Source organism: Poecile atricapillus, chromosome 2 (genome assembly GCF_030490865.1).
Source record: "Poecile atricapillus isolate bPoeAtr1 chromosome 2, bPoeAtr1.hap1, whole genome shotgun sequence".
NCBI lineage: Eukaryota > Metazoa > Chordata > Aves > Passeriformes > Paridae > Poecile > Poecile atricapillus.
The window spans coordinates 131,534,830-131,551,593 of record NC_081250.1 but is presented as its reverse complement, the minus strand read 5'-3'; the positions used below and the strand labels follow the sequence as shown (position 1 = coordinate 131,551,593).

Genomic DNA, 16,764 nt, shown 5'->3' with positions numbered 1-16,764 from the left:
AAAATACTTCTCTAGTTACTTATGATGCCCAATAATGAAAACTTTTTACCTTGTGGAACTGATGACTCCCCCTTTGCAGGTTTAGAACTGTTAATCTGTGCATTCAAAAGTACATCACCTGATTAAGAAGTAAGAGGAAACAAAGTGAGATGAAATTTTTTTAACAGCAACATGTACAAAGCTTCTAAGAATCCATTACTAATGTTTTAAGAGAAGACTATATTAGTACCTCATAGTAAATTAAGACAATTCCACAACACTCAAGGATAAAATTAAAATGCTCTATTTTTTATTGTTTGTGTTCATGTTGCAGACAGAATGCACTCAAAGTGACTTAGAACCCATATACCAAGTAACTGCAGATTTCAAAGAACTTTAGCTACTTGCCCAATGAAGGAATAGCATAACTCTAAAACACAGGTTGTCATTAACAAGCAAAGAGTGGATCTAAGTATTTCAGCCCTGTAACTATTTCTAACTTACCATGAAAACACTAGATACAGCTGAATTCTTTTTGGATTGGTTTTGTACAAGGTGACACATAAGATACAAAAAAAATTATGATACGTAAAGGATTCTGACTGGAGAGGTTACAGTAGTTATAACTAGCAACAGGGCATACAGAGAGTTGGAACTACCATTTCTTGAAGCACTGTGTAAATGGATGGGGAAAAAAAACGGCAACAGGAAACAACTGATCTAGTCCTCAGGGCAACAATTATGCACTCACTCAAGGTGAAAATGAGTGTCAATGAAACAGGAGGATTAGGCACACAAATTTCAATAAATGGTTCCAAGATACTGGACAGTTGTTAGACTCAGTCTTTTTGCCACTTTGCTAGAACATCAAGTTTCATTTAATTAAAGCACCTATTTCTCAGTTTTACCCAAATATGAATTCCTGTGCCTACACACACTTTAAACCAGCCCATGCAATCCTTCTGTTCTCAAACAGCAGCAGCAGCCATATCTACTGAATCTTCAGCTACAGCAATTACTACTAAATCTCAGCCACATGTACGTTACCATTATGAAGAGCTTTAGTACAGGATGCTAATAAATCTACATTGTAAAAAAATGCCTACATGTTAAGCAGTGAATGGTGTTTTAAGAGAACTTCAGGGGCATAACCTTCCCACAAGGATGTACTCAAAAAGTTAAGGAGTTGGTGCTGTCTGCAGCAATGCTGAGGATGCCTTTGAAGTTTCTAGAAACAAAGGGCAGAGTCACAGAGCACAAGTGAAAGAACAGGGACAGGCCTATGTAGCGGTGCAGCAACTGACAATGCACCAGTGTGAATGGAGTCCAGTGTCTTAGCCACTTGGTCCAAAACACTCTCCTGAGCTTCCCCAAAATTATGGCTAGAAAAGGGGGAGTTTTGCAGAATGAGAAAGTACTTTTACACAGCTTGAAATAATTTCTTCAAGAGTTTCACCTCCAAATATACCTAACATACATGCAAAACAGAATCACTATTTAAGCATTCAAGTAAAGTTATCTTTCTAGGACACATTCACAGACCTACCAAGCATCATACCTTTATTTTTTCTCAGACCAACTGGAAGTGATGATGTAGGCATCAGCTGTTCAATGGATACAGTAACTGTGTTTTCTACACCCTGGAGATTTGATTCTCCTGAGCCACCATCATTCAGAACTTTGTCTCGCTTACGCTGCTGACGCTTCTCTCTGTTACTGATTTTTGTTTCCCAAGCTCCTAAAACATCACCCAAATGAAAATATCAGTAAGTCAGAGAGGAAGGAAAGATTTTAAGTTTGAATTGCATCAAAGAGAAGTCTGAGGGCAGTTTAACCAGTCAGCTTCAACCTTAGTTTGAAAACACTAACAAATGGCCAAAGGTAAGTTTTTCTGTGATAATACGTGGCTTCACAGAGCAAACCATGAGTAACATAAGTACCCTACTATCCATAATTTCTCAGTTTTTATAAGATTATTTAAAAAAAAACAGTTGAAGTTACTAAATACTGTTGTTTCAAATATCAGACTTCCAGATATAATATGTGACTAGGGAGTTATGAGTTTATGTTTCTTCATGAACCAAACACAAGTAAATCTTAAGCAGTATTTAAGCCATAATGTTTGCATTTTGTGTATGTTTGTGTTCAGTACCTTCATCAACTTCCTTTCCATCTTGACGAGATGAATCCTGAACCGTTTTGGAATCTCCCTTTGATTTCTTTTTTTTCTTTGACTAGAATAAAAATAAAAATTATTTTAATGATTACCTATGGATCACCTGGCATAGTGATTAAGAATTCCCTCCCCTGCCCTCCCCGCAAAATAAAGGAATAAATTTAAAACAGATTCTCCGCAACAACCCTCTGTGCACAGAAATGGCAGGTGGAGGGAATGTTACTTACGCTGCAGAGTACAAAGACAGGTAGAAGAAGCTATGTTGGCAGCATCACAGTCACAGAAGAGTAATGTGCTGTTTAGCAGGCAGATACTACTCTGTCAAAATTTGTTTTGTGAAGAAGTATAAAGTTTAGTTTATAAAGTAGTTTTGGTGCAACAGGTAGCAAACTAGAGTGTTGAAAAGAGTATTGAGAAAAAAAACCCAAAATACTGGGAGAAAGTATATTGCAGAAAGCCTCAGAGCAAATTGACTTGATTACTTTCTTAGGAAGAAAACACAGTATTGAAAAGCTTTTCAACCTAGTGAAGAAAGGAATAAGAACTACCAGATAAACATGAATGAAAAACAAGACTTTTGAAAGAAATATGATTACCCACTCAAATGTTATAAGGGGAACTATTCACTTATTCACTGTCTCAGAAATATTCTAAGAATGCTGGATGCCTTTCTGGGATACATCTGACAGAGTCAGACTGTACACCTGTTAGCTGTTACACATTGTTAGTTGTACACCTGTGTTCCCACTATTTAGTTTTCTAGTCCTAAATGTCAAAGAAGTGTCTAACAATCTCGCTAGGATTCAGAATTGGTAACACCTAAATTATTATTACCACAGGTGCTGCAGACATTCTATGGGCCCCCACAATGGCATGCAGTTCATATGCCTTAGACTTACCATGCCCCAACAGTAATCTGCAGCTTCAATACAGATACTGAGAGCAGTATAGCTTGTTAGTGCAGCAGAGATGATAAAAAATTCACTGCTTATATGCAATGCTGCATCACCACACCTTTAACATTTAGGTAACTGATCTGAACAGGTAACTCATGGTTTAATGTACTAGGGGACCCAAACTACAGATGCAGCCAAACTGAATTCTCATTTGCTCAGCAGACTACCCACATACCAGCTAACTAATTTCTGAAAAGCCTCCAAAAGAGAAGGGGGCTGGTTTCAGAAGCAACCTGAGAAGAACTGGCTCTAAAAACATGAACAAGTCAAATTATTTTTAGGGCAACTTCTAAGGAAAGAATTAAAAAGTAAAGTGAAAATTAGAATTAAAATTAGTTATAAATTGCCTCTTCAAGCTCAAGCATAGAAAGATTAGTAAGTTTGTACCTTTGTCTCCCATTTGCAGTTACACTGAGACTAGAACTTGAGATCCTAAAGTTTCCATCTACAAAGCCGTAACTACCCGACTGTCCTCTGGCACTAAGAGAACACCTGAAATTACTTCAGAAGTATCCCAGACAACAGTTCAAGATGATTTCCAAATTGTAACTTCAGTTCCCTTAAATAACTAGCTCCTATGAAGTACTGCCATCAAATTTTACACTTTTCAGGAAAACATCAAAGTTTAACAGCCTAAAAAGAAGTTTGTGATTAACACAGACTGTTTTCAAAAAGATCAAGAATGCAAATCCTGAAAATGTGTTTTACTTTCCCAAACTGTGTTACCCTATTCTGAAAAACCAGAAGCATCATTTTTTATCCAAATAACCCACCACCTGCTAAACTTTGTACTGTACTAGTTGCTATCCCAGTACCAAACTGACAAGAGATGCTAAAGCTGGAGCAAGCCAGCCGGTCATTTTGCAGAAGTCCATGCATTCAGAATGTCACCTTCTCCAACACACAAAGATGCCAGTGTTGGCTCTGCCAACAGCCAAAGAGCACATGAGGAATACTGCAAGCCTGCCAAAATTTTTTAAGTCTTTTAGATGCATTGTGCTCCATGCAAGAACAATAGAAAAATAAACCTTTCTTCTTGATCTCTAGTTGAGGAATTAATTCTAGTATTCAAGACAATGCAGCTATGTGCTTGCAAACAGAATGGATGATGACATCTTAACTTCCCACAGTCTCATCCACACAGTCACTTCTTAAGTAAGTCTCTTACACTAAACATTAAAAAACCCCTATACTGTGGCAAGTTACTAATTGCAGAATCATAAGCCCTATGAACAGCTAGAGTCCAGACATTACCCAAAGCTTCCCCTCCCACAAAGCAGAAAACCATGCAAGAAATTCACAACCCTGAAGCAGCCAAGAAATACAGAAACACAAAGGATGTGTGATTTTCACTGAAAGCATATAATGAAGCATAAAAAATAACCACATCCTTCAGGCCATAGATTATATGTATTCATATATGTAAACACATGCACATACAACTTCAATCACAGCCACTGTCTTATACCATTCATCCCAAAGATGGTGCCCCAAGACACACAGGACCCGTTACAACCTCAGTAGGTTTATGTTACAAATGTTACAGATGCACTGAGAAGCCTTACTAAATAATTAGAAGCCTGTACAGATACTGTAGTTTGAAGGATGTTCTTAAGTATACCTTTAATTGAAGAGTAACAATTCACCCCTGACCCAATCATTTTTTGCCCAGGGTCCCCCAAAATGATATGAAAACACAATCTGAACAATCATCCACATCCATGCAGTGGTACTTGTTTCCTAGAGCTGCAGCTTCAGCTTCACATTTATAAGTCAGACCATTATGCTTGCAATTTTAAGGTGAAGTTGAGTTTAGGATTTAAACACATTATCTATTTGAAAGCCTGCAGATAGAGTTATTAATTCAGGTTAAAACTGTGTTACGTTCTTGGGGAAAAAAACCCAGGAAAGTCAATCTGACATGCAAAACATGGGGAAGAGAAAGAGCCACACAGCATTTAACTTTGAGGCAAACATATTTCATAGAAAAGTCACTCAATTTGCCAATGGCAAAAACATTTAAAGCCCTACAGCAAACTAAAAGGATACAGTCTTTTAGCCAAAATACTAACTGCAAAAGAAGTTACTGGAGGGTAGTCAAGTATATTTATTAAAGCTTGAATGAGCTAAAGAAATGACAACAATCATGGAATGGCTTGGGTTAGAAGGGACCTTAAAGATTATCTAGTTACAACCCCAGCCACAGGCAGGGACATCTTTCACTAGACCAGGTTACTCAAAACCCCAGCCTAACCTTGAACACTTCCAGGGATGAGGCATCCCCAACCTCCCTGGGCAACCTGTTCCAGTGTCTCACCACCCTCACAGCAAAGTGTTTCTGACTGCTTATATGTAATCTTTTATTTTTCCTCAGTATAGCTACAACAAAAGCATTTTATTGAAGAAAGTAAGTCAGAAAACAAAGACAGTAGGAAAATTTCATGCACAGTGTTAGCTAAAGAGCCGAATGAAAAAATTATCGAAAGTCCCAAGCATATCCATGTTGCCCATAAATGAGCATATATGATAAAACAAGATTAGTCCTCACAGTTCAAAAAATAACACTGCCAGTAATACAGTTACCTTTTAGATTAGACATTGCAGATTCATGTTTAAAAAGATATTTTTAATGTAGCTGTTTAATTTGCATAACAAAAAGTTCACAGCAGACTTCAAAGCTGACACTTATCATCAAAAATCAAGAACTCTAATTACTAATAGATACATCTGGCAAAAGATATAATCAGGCACATGGTCTTAATCCTTTGAATAGTGGTCCCCCAATTGGTAGACCATTTACAAGGCACTTAACAATACTATCATTATGCTGCATCCCCGAAGAAGCCATCAAGATGAAACAAACTTTATTTCTGTAAGCTTAACACTGTCACATGATGAACAGAGATATCAGTGTTTAGTGGGGAGCTGGGAGTGGGGTTTCCTTGACAAACATTCTGTGATAAGCCAACTTCTGATGTCTCAGAAGTTAAGAAAATACTACTTTAGCTTTTTCCAACTTCAAATTAGATTAGTACTCTAAACAGTAAGAAATCTGCCTCTTCATTCGTATAAGTAACACGATTTCAACCCAAAACCAGAGTTATTAGATACTGAAATAATATACATCAAACTTCAACACTGTTGCTTTGTATCCATAACTAACCTTTTCATTCTTCTTTTCTGTGTCCACAGGCTGCTTTATATTGTCCTTACGGACAGTTTGTAGTACTTCATCTTCAGATACATCAAGGAAAGACCGTCCATTAGGCTGCGTAAACAATGAGCATAAATAATAAAAAAATTAGAGAAAGCAGATGAAGCAAAGCTCAAATTACATTACTACTGAAATGCAATTACTTGTTAATGGAAAAATGCTTGTAAGACTACTGAATAGAGCAGACCAAATTGTGGATTGGTGTTCAAAGTATCTACTGCAATACTGTATTTACCAAACACAGAAATGAAAAAGGAAAGAGAACGGGTCTTCTCATTTCATCTCACTCCTATTCAATCCAGGAATTTCATAACAAAAGGTAAATTTCTGAAATTTACCAGCTTTTAAAAAATTACCTGTAGCTGTTCTGAAAACTGATTCAGAACAGCTACAGTCGTACGTGCCATAAATTATCTAATTAAATTAAAACAATTACCACTTTGTAGCAATTCAGCAAGGGGACTAATTTTTAAAAGTAATTTTTACATTGACCAAACATCTGCAACTTCTATGCATATCTCTCCCAGCTCACTTCCTTCACAAGTTAAACTTCGTAGTAGAGCAGAAATTAGAAATCAAACATGAAGCATGACTAAGCACGATACCCCATTGTTCTTTTCAGACAGACTTGATTACAGGCATTACGTTAGTCTATCATGTCCCCCTCACAGAATTAATGAAAGAAAATGAGCATGTATTATTCAACATATAAAATTAATACTCTGGACAATCATTACATGAGTCTTTACCTTTGACAGAAAAGGCATACACCTTAGCCTACATATTCCCCATACAGAAATGTAGTAATTTAAGTAATTTACTTCTAACAAAAAGCTGTGACTGAAGTAACTCTGCTTAATTGCAGAAAAGATGAAAATATGCATGTATTATACTACTGTGAGCCATTAATTTCACTGGGTGAAAAACAATTGTTAAGAATAGTAATTTACAGAGTCCACCCAAATGTCACTGGTTCACGTTCAGAATGACTAGGATAAATTAATGACTGAAAACTAAATAAGCATAAACAGCTACTTCAAAGTTGATTTAATTCCTGCAATTCTTTCAAAATAAATTTCAAGCTCTATTACCATTAGTTATTTTTTGTTATTAAAAACCCAAAAGTTATTTTAACTCTGCATCACACAAACCTAATTGCTTTCAAGTGAAACAAAAGCCATATCACAACTTAGTGTGGCCTATTCCTTCAAATATTTGATGTGATCCTCAATTTAACTGTTACAGGCACTTAAGTCTTGCCACATTGTATTATGCTTACAAACCACCCCCTGCATGATTTCACCAGTGCATAACATAGTACTGCTCACTGTAGTTAGCAAGCATGCCAACTTCTTCAAAGTAACTATAAATAGAAATTGAAAGATCAGGTCACCTAACCCCTCTTCTCCTGCAACAACCAGCTTTAAACTGGACTTCTCATATCTAATATGCAGTACATTTCCCTCAGCACTCTGAAAATGAAGTGTATTTTACGAGTCTGTGTCTAGGAACTCTCTCTAAAGGTTCTTCTCAACAAAGTCCAACTTATTGGTATATTCCACAGGGATAGCAAAGAACTGGTATTTAATCTTGAGAACAACTCGGTTCTTGTGCCTCTCTATTTTCTCCAAAGCCTATCTAGCAGTAAAGTTAGATAACATATTTGATGCATCTAGTATTGGATGTGTATCAAAAAAGTTTGCAGCCAACTAACTTTTTAAATTCTGTACCTTGCTTTGCTTCTTAGCTATTACATATATACCTTAAATTGAAAACTACATTCTTAATCCCTGCCAACTATTCAAGAAACAGAAGTTTTAATATTCAGTTTAAAAAAACTTCATCTGTTTCTCTGAACTAATAAACTAGTTCATGTCCATTAAAAAGCCTCTGGAAAAATTCATCCACATGACTGTTCAAAATGCTGCCTGATCATCTGATCACGTAAGCAACAACATTTAGAAATACATTTGAAAACTTGCAATTTGATACATTCCGGGAGAAATACATTCCTTAATTTTAATACTCTTCTTTTCAGTGGAAGCTTTCCACATTTATTTTCTGCCCATAGATGAATCATTGAATTTCAACCAAAATCCACGTGACCATTTTTGGATATATCAAAGAAAGGAACAGAAACAGGAAAGAAAAAAAAAAAATTCTAGAGTATTCAGAAATGTTTCATTTTAAAAAGACAACCAAAGCCCAAAGTTTGAAACTTTATGGGTACTATATCAAACAACCACTGACAAAATTAATTAATTCAAAATTGTGCAATTTATTATTTGCCATCTTTTTTACCCTCATCTTAAAGCTGCCAGGCATGACGCAACAAGGCAGAAGTAATGCTGTCAGTAGCAGTACTGATTACTGAATGCTTTTCTTGCCTGAGGACCTTAGAATCCCAATACTTAAATAAACCTTTTTTCACACACACGAGGGTGTTAAGATATACCAAACGTAGAAAATGTTTTGCTTAGACTGTCAAAACAAAAAGCACTCCTTAAACACGGTAGTGCAAAGGATAATTCAGTTTCATGCTTCAAACAGTACTAATGAAATTGTTATCACTCAATCTTACAACACTATATTAGCCAAAGTCCTCAGTTACACATTATAAAGATACCTCTGCTTAGAATATCTTTGGCCAATGAAAGACTCTGTCTCCCAATGTTTTCTGTAAGCTCCTTTTCAGAAAGAAACTAAGCAATTTTCTCTATGAGGCCTGAAGAATCCTACAGCTATACTTTTGCCATTTGACCACAAACATATACACAAACCAACATGAGTACCAGCTGAAAGTATAAAGTCTTTACACAATCTAAGGGCAAATAAGCACTAAACAGCCATAGCCCAGAAAGTTCTTTCATGCAGACCAAATATGAAACTTCCTCAAATGAATGCACATACTTTTACTAGAGTGTGCAGCATTTATTCTCCAGGTGCATGACAAACAATAGGAAGGACATAGTCAATTTGGTATTTTCCACATCTACAAATAGATGGAGTGAATGGCTTCTGAAAGTGGTAGCAGAGCACAGAAGATGGCTACTCTCAAGTTTCTGTGGTGTTTGGCAGATTGCACAGAAACCATATAAGAACAGCTTCACCTTCTTCTGCTGAAGCAGGAGAGAGAGGCACAGTAATTATTCATAAGGTGAAGGAATAAAAATTAAATATGAAGTTTTATGGACAGAAAAAAAATTTCTTAATGGGGCCAAAGAGCTCTGCCTCTTCCAGGAGTCAAAATAAAAGTTAAAAAAGAAAAACGCAGCTTTGGGTTTACTGCACAGAATCTGATGTAAAGGCACCATGATACCTTGCTCCAAGCAGTCTGAGAAAGCCAGAACTAGCCCTATAAACTTTAATGTTAATGAATGCTAAATAGCTTCAGCTCCATTTTTCTTTTGCTCTGCTCACAACAAGTAAATAAACAGAATCTCATAGGTACGACTGCATTTAGTCAATGCAGTGCCACTCCAAGAAACCTATTTTACTAGGAACATGAGGTAAGTTGTACCCTTACAATATAATACTCTTCCTCAGAAAAGCTACAGTTAAGAACATTTCTGATCCTGAAAAGTGTTACACATCACCCGCCATACAGTGAGCTCAGTAATTCTGTATTAAAGTAACCCTACAGCTTTTAATTAGACATCTGTAGTGTGTTCTTAAAGCCACAAACCAGTTGCTCTAAGCTTTCTGAAATGCCTACAATGGAAATCTAGACCCTGGCATAGCAAGCTCTGTAGTAAATCTACTCGTAATAGGCTTACTCTTTTCCCCTTCCAGCCCTCAGTATTAGCATCACAGCACACAAACCACACGATGAAAATGACCAGGCAGCAATCAGTAAGAACTTTTGTTGCACCTTTTAAGTTTCCAATGTTATTTTGAGAGTTTTTCACATTAAAGTCAGAAAACACTGGGACATGCTAATATTGGTGTCTCTAAACTTACCTTGGAAAATGAGCACAAGGGAGGTCTATTAAACTCTGTCACTGGTATAAACTTATTTGTACTACAGTTAAAGATTCAGTTTGTGCATTTCCTTTTGGAGGAAGGTAGGATTTTTTTCACCTCATCATGGAAATAACGAATACACAGCACTATAAAAATAATTTCTAAAATCTTAACGATACAGGATGACAGCTTAAAAACAACTTTGCCCTTTTGATTACAAAAATATTTGCTCTTACATTGCCTTAACTTTATTCTGTGCCTAGGTAAACCAAGCTCAATAGAGTACAATTATTTATATTCACCAAAATGTGTGTTTTTATATAAAATTACTAAAGTTCGCTTTCATGAAGCCCTATACTACAAAGCATTGTCAAGTCAACGGTGATATCTACCTAGTCACTCTATCTTCCGTGTGGAGGCATTTTTTAATGTCTTAGGTGGTGACTTGCAAGAGTTTATGACTTATTTTCTTACTGGGGTTTCAACTAAATAAATCAAGCAAAATCGATTTAATTTCTAGGATTAGTCTTTGTTGTCAATAAAGCATAATATATTTATTTAACACTGAAGTATCTGCTTCTCCAGATGGCAAAAAAATTACATCTTTAGCATGCTTTCTCCAAAATGGAGAACCTAACCACTGGAAAGATTCTGCATCATGTTTCCTCTTCTTGGTTCTCAGCATTCAGTCTCTTGTAACTTCCAGAAACAACTTCAATGGTTCAATGTTCAAATACAAGTTGGTGGCACAAGCAGACATTTTTTGTTCTGTTTAAGATGTTCTAGCCTTACATTTTCATTAAAAAGTTTCCCAAACTTCTCAAATCTTAATGCTGCCACAGACTCAAATGAAGAAACAAACCCACTGTCTCTCTCTTGTCATTAGGGAAACGATTCAGATTTTATAGAGCAAGATATTATTATATGACACAGTTGTAATAGGCAGGGGACATCTGTTACACTTTCATTCCTATAATCCATTTGGACATAAATAGGATTACAAACAACCTAACAATATAAAAGCTACAGAAGCAATCCCTTCAAGCCCCAAAACTGTGACAACTGTAAGCTTTGAAAGGACAGTTGACAATTTCTGCATTCCACTAATTTTCACTTAAGTGGATGCATACTGTCAAAGATAGAAGGTTCCCACACCACATATTGAGGACTTAAAAAAAATATAAATTACAGGAATGATCTCTTTTTAAGGGTCTGCTAAGACAGAGATTTCCTTATTAAAGAAGATGATCCTTACTGTAACAACAAAATCAGACAGATTCCTATTGAGGCACGCTCACATCAACATTGACACTAACATGTTCTATTGAAAATACAAAGCGAAAAGCTTACTCAAGTTTGAATCATCATAGCATTTATACGGCTTAGAATGCTGCTTCCAACAGTCTTTACCTGCCTAGATTACAACTCCTGTCTCGAAATTCTAAGCCATGCTAAAGTCTCTACCACTCGTTACTAACCCTATTACTCAGTGAGTAATAATAGTAATAGTAGCTTTCATGTAATTTTTGTTTACAATAAAATGCTTCCAAAAAGCCAGCTTTTTCCTCATCATCCGGGACTATTAACGTTTAGTTTACTTGTGGCAGCGCTGCTCCTCCAGGTTTTCAAAAAGCAACCAAACAAACCAGACGACAGAAGACTGCTCCAGAGCAGTCAGGACCCCCCCCATCCCTTCCCTCCACAGGCAAATATCGCACGGCGGCTCGGGAGGACCTCTACGGCACCCAGATCCTTCCCACCGGGGACAGGCCTGGGGAGCTGCAGCCGCGCTCGGGCCGCTCGCCAGACGCGACCCCCTCGCCTCCCCACTGGGACCCGGCCGGGTGCCAGCGCCCGCCCAGTCCCGCCGCTGTCAGTACGCCTTTCACCCCCGCTGTCCTCCCGGCTCTCACACCCCTCTCACCCGCGCCGCTTTCTCTGGCAGCTTCTTCCTGGTTCGCTTCTTCTGTTCGTCGCCTTTGAGGTTCAGCTGCCCGGGGCCCGGGCCCGCCGCCTTGCCCTGGCCCCCGCCGGCCGTCAGGCCCGCGCCGACGGCCTCGTCACCCTTCCTCACGGCCGCGCTCCGCGCCGGCTTCTTGCGGAGGCCGCCCCCGCAGGCCGCGGCCAGCAGCAGCCCCAGCAGCACGAACCCCAGCGCGGCCGGGACCGCCAGGGCGAGCCAGGTGGGCAGCGCCTGCGGGTCGAGGCCCAGTTCGAGGCCCAGTTCGGCACGTAGCAGCCCGAGCCCGCCCGACAAGGCGTCCCGCACCCGGGCCGCCGCCTCCTCAGCCCACCGGGCCGCCACCTCCTGCCAGCTTCCCGCAGCCATCGCGGTCCCCGGCCTCGTAGAGGCCCGAACCGGGCGGGACGGTGAGGCCGCGCTCAGGCCGAGCGCATCGCGGCCTCGGGAGAGCCGCGCCGGCCCGCCCGAGCCGGAGGCACCGGGGGTGGTGGGACGGACGGGACGGGACGGAGCCTCCGCGGGACGCGGCCGCCTCAGCCTCGGGGCCGCCCGGGTCTCCTCCTCTTCCTCCTCCCCGCCCTCCGCCTCGCGCGCGACGTCACCGCCCCGCCGCGCGCCCGCCGCAGCGCGCCGCCATCAGCGCGGGGCGGGGGCGGCACCTCCCGCCTCCTCCGCCTCCTTCCCTGCCGCGCCCGGCCCTGCCCGGCCCAGCCAAGGGCGGTGCCGGCAGGGGAAGCGGCGGGCTCGACGTGGCAGGCAGCGAACGGAGAGGGAGCGGCGGGAGCGGCTGAGGGGTTGGAAACGACCTCTGAGATCGTCAAATCCAATTTATGACCGAACACCAGCCTGCCAGCTAGACCTTGGCACTAAGTGCCACGTCCTGTCTTTCCTTAAACAGCTCCGGGGTAGGCAGCCCGTTCTAATATCTGATCACCTTTTCTGTGAAGAAATTCCTTCTAATGTCGAAAGTGAAGCTTCCCCGGCAGAGCTTGAGATGATGTCCTCTCGTCCTGTCACTGGTTTCCTAGGAGAGACCTAGGAGAAACTCCTAGGTTCTTCCTAGGAGAAGAGGCCGCCCCCGCCACCTGGCTACACCCTATTTTCAAGTAGTTTTACAGAGCGATAAACTCACGCCTGAGCCTCATTTTTTTCTGAGCTAAACACCCCCGGTTCCCTCAGCCGCTTCTCACAGGACTTGTGCTTCAGCCCCTTCCCCAGCTCCCTTGCTTTTCTCTGGACATGCTCCAGCACCTCAATGTCTTTCTTGTCGTGAGAGGCCCAGAAATGGATGCAGGATTTGAGGTGCAGCCTTACTAGTGCTGACTGCAGGGTGAGTCACTTTTGTGGTCCTGCTGACCAAGCTATTTCTGATACAGGCCAGAATGCCACTGGCCTTCTTGGCCACCTGGGCACATATTGGCTCATGTTCAGTTGCTGTCAGCCAGCACTCCCAGCTCCTTTTCTGCTGGGAAGCTTTCCAGACACTGTGCCCTAAGCCTGTGGCACTGGGGTTGCTGTGACCCAAGTGCAGGACCCAGTACTCAGTCTCACTGAACCTCTTAAAATTGGCCTCGGCCTGTCGATCCGGCCTGTCCAGATCCCTCTGCAGAGCCTTCTTATTATCCAGCAGATCAACACTCCCAACACAACTTGCTGTCAACTGCAAACTTGCTGAGGGTCAACTTGATCCCCTTGTGGAGGTCATTGATAAAGATGTTAAACAGAACTGGACGCAGTACTGATCCCCGAGCAGCGCCACTAGTGACCAGCTGCCAGCTGGATTAGTTCCATTCACCACCACTCTCTGGGCCCGACATCGAGCCAGTATTTCATCCAGCGAACACTGCCCAAATCATCAGCAGACAGCTTCTCCACGAGAATACTGTGGGAGACAGTGTCAAAGGCTTTACTAGAGACCAGGTAGGCAACATCCACTGCCTTTCTTTCCCTCATCCACTGCTTGGGTCACCTTGTCATAAAAGGACATCGGTCATAAAGGATGCTTTAGCGTAGACTATTTTCATTTTTCAGAAAATATTAACTGTTGTTGCAACTGGTTGCAACGTTTCAGCCACCCTAACATCCCAAATGAAGTATTCTAGAAGTATTTTAAGAAGTTTAAGATGTTGCACTATATAGGAAGATGTGACAGAACAGTGATCAGATAGTTATAGTTTTAATAGTTTTAGGCTCAGAGTAAATAAATAAATTCATAATAAATAAATAAATAATGCATCAATAGAGAATATATTAAATCAATATTATGATTTATTTGAATAAATGAATAAATTTATATTAATAAATAAATCAATAAAAATATGCCTAACAAATTTGAAAGCGTTGTTCAGCTACAGGACATTTTGTGTTTTGTGTGTATATACATATATATATTAAACCTTGGCCACAGAACAGTAAATATTGTTCATTTTAAAGAAAGCACCGCAAGAACCTGGTGGGGCTAAATTCCACAATCCAAGCGATTGACACGGTGGTTTTCACTGCAGCGCCGGGGCACCACCAAGTGGCAGTATCGTGAGGAGCCGAGGTCTCGTCGGAAAAACATTTTTGTCTCAAAAAAGAACAAAGGGAGCAGATCCGCACCTGGAAATAGCCAATTTTAGTTTGATTCGGCTGGTAAAGTAAGTTAATCTAAAAGGAATAAATATATTTTTATTCTGAACCAATGAGATAGAGCCATAAATAGGCATACAGTCGTAGCAAATTGAAATATTTTGAAGAAAGACTGTGTGACTCATTAAAACACAGTTGGGAGCAAATATACTACTCTGACTGTACTCATCAAATAAAGCAAATGTTTTCTTTGGAACTAATTTTGACACATATTAGTCTAGTATTAATCTTCAACTGTATTAATAGATCTGATCAAAGTTACCCCAAGGACTCTTCCGGCAGTGCTAATATAAAGCATCATCTTTCTCATGCCATTCTCCCAAAGATCACAGCATAAGATTACGCATTACACATGACACATTAAAAAAGAGAAAATAATGGCAAAACCAAAAAGAATGGAGACAAAGCTTAAACTTATTTTTCAAAATGACAGCTCTGTTGACTGTGCAAGCATTCCTTGTTTTACCACAGCAGCCATTAGACATACCTTACACAATACCTTTCCAGCATATTTAAAACTCCATACCTGATGGTTCTCATGGCATGAAGAAAACCTAACTATTGCTTTGCAGTCTCAAAATACCTGTTTCAAGAAGTTTTTAGAATTATCTTGAATGATATTGAAGCCATGTCTCTTGCAGCTATAGACATTCTTTAGACTAGAAGTCAGATGGATACGGCAGAAGCAGATGAAGCCTCTGATCAGTTAAATAGGCAGAATCCCAACAAAACACATTCAAGGTTGTTGTGACAGGAAATTGAAAAAATCTTGAGCAATAAGCAATTTTGCTGTCTTATATGGATCATGACTCTGAGTTGCTTTAAGGTGAACTCAGTACATAATTCCATGAAAATAATAAGTTATATACTCATTATTTTTCTGGAAAGAGGGAGCAACAACAACAACAACATCCCTGATCCAAGAATCACAATCCTTGGCAATGTTAACAAGTAGTTGGAAAAGGGATGAGTTTTCATTGAGAAATTTCTTATCTAGGTCATGGCTGGGTGCCTTGAGCCAAGACTCAGCCCAGGCTGAGGAATGGGCTTAGAGTTAAATGTTGCATTAGGAGAATGAAGGTCATCATGCCTAGAGATGCACTTGGTGTGGAGCTACCAAGAACTGCCATAAAGAGGTAGGACATGAAAAGAATTCTTTCTGGAGACATTTTTCATCCAGGCCATGGCTGGGCATGTTGGAGAAGGCTCAACTGATGTCTGGGATTAGGGTTAATGTTAACATTACATACCTGGTTGGGAGAGAGATAAAACCTGGGACTATAGTTGGTGTGGGGCAGAAAAGGAGCAGCCAGAGAAAGGCTGCAAAAATACCTCTTCCCTGAAATCTTTTTAATCTGGGTGCTGGTTCAGGATCTGTAACTAAGGTTCAATCCATCCTTTGCATTCAGACTAAGTTAGACTTTTAACAAGGCAAAGCTTAGAACTCCATTTTGATTAAACAATTTGCTGTAGGAATTCTCTTAGGATAACTTGTTCATCACGGCTATGGCTTGGGGTCCTTGGCTGGTCTCTGCAGATACCAGGTGTTGGAGTTGTGGTTACAGTTAGGCTTAGGGACAGTAAGCAGGCCAAGTTTGAATCCCCATTTGGAGTGGGGCAGGAAAGAATTATTCTCAGAGAAGTTTCTCATCTGGTTGATGGTTAGGGGCTTTGGGCTGTCTCAGTTTGAATCTATGATTAGGGATCTGCTAATGTTCAGCTTTGGGAAAAGAGAGAAAGCCTAGTGGTTCATTTGGTCAGGGATTGAAAAAGGATTGCAAAAGGAAGTGATGGGGGCAAAAATAATTGTTCCCCAAGGACATGTTCACCTGGGCTATGGCTTGAGAATCTTGAGCTAGACCTCCCTTGACACCGAGTTTTG

At 40.2% G+C, this 16,764-nt stretch overlaps 1 protein-coding gene across 2 annotated transcripts in view; it reads right to left on the bottom strand.

The window, feature by feature from the left end:
- The window catches only part of MTDH (metadherin), a 32,548-nt gene extending 19,709 nt beyond the window's left edge, over positions 1 to 12,839 (bottom strand). The window contains exons 1-5 of one of the 2 annotated variants that reach the window (XM_058831765.1): positions 12,213 to 12,839; positions 6,275 to 6,379; positions 2,132 to 2,213; positions 1,538 to 1,717; positions 50 to 118 (exon numbers count right to left, since the gene is read on the bottom strand). In XM_058831765.1, coding sequence (XP_058687748.1) covers positions 50 to 118; positions 1,538 to 1,717; positions 2,132 to 2,213; positions 6,275 to 6,379; positions 12,213 to 12,617 — 841 coding nt within the window. In that variant the 5' untranslated portion in view covers positions 12,618 to 12,839. The remainder of the gene's footprint in view (positions 1 to 49; positions 119 to 1,537; positions 1,718 to 2,131; positions 2,214 to 6,274; positions 6,380 to 12,212) is intronic. The other variant, XM_058831767.1, reaches the window with a different exon arrangement.
- Between the last annotated feature and the right edge of the window lie 3,925 nt (positions 12,840 to 16,764).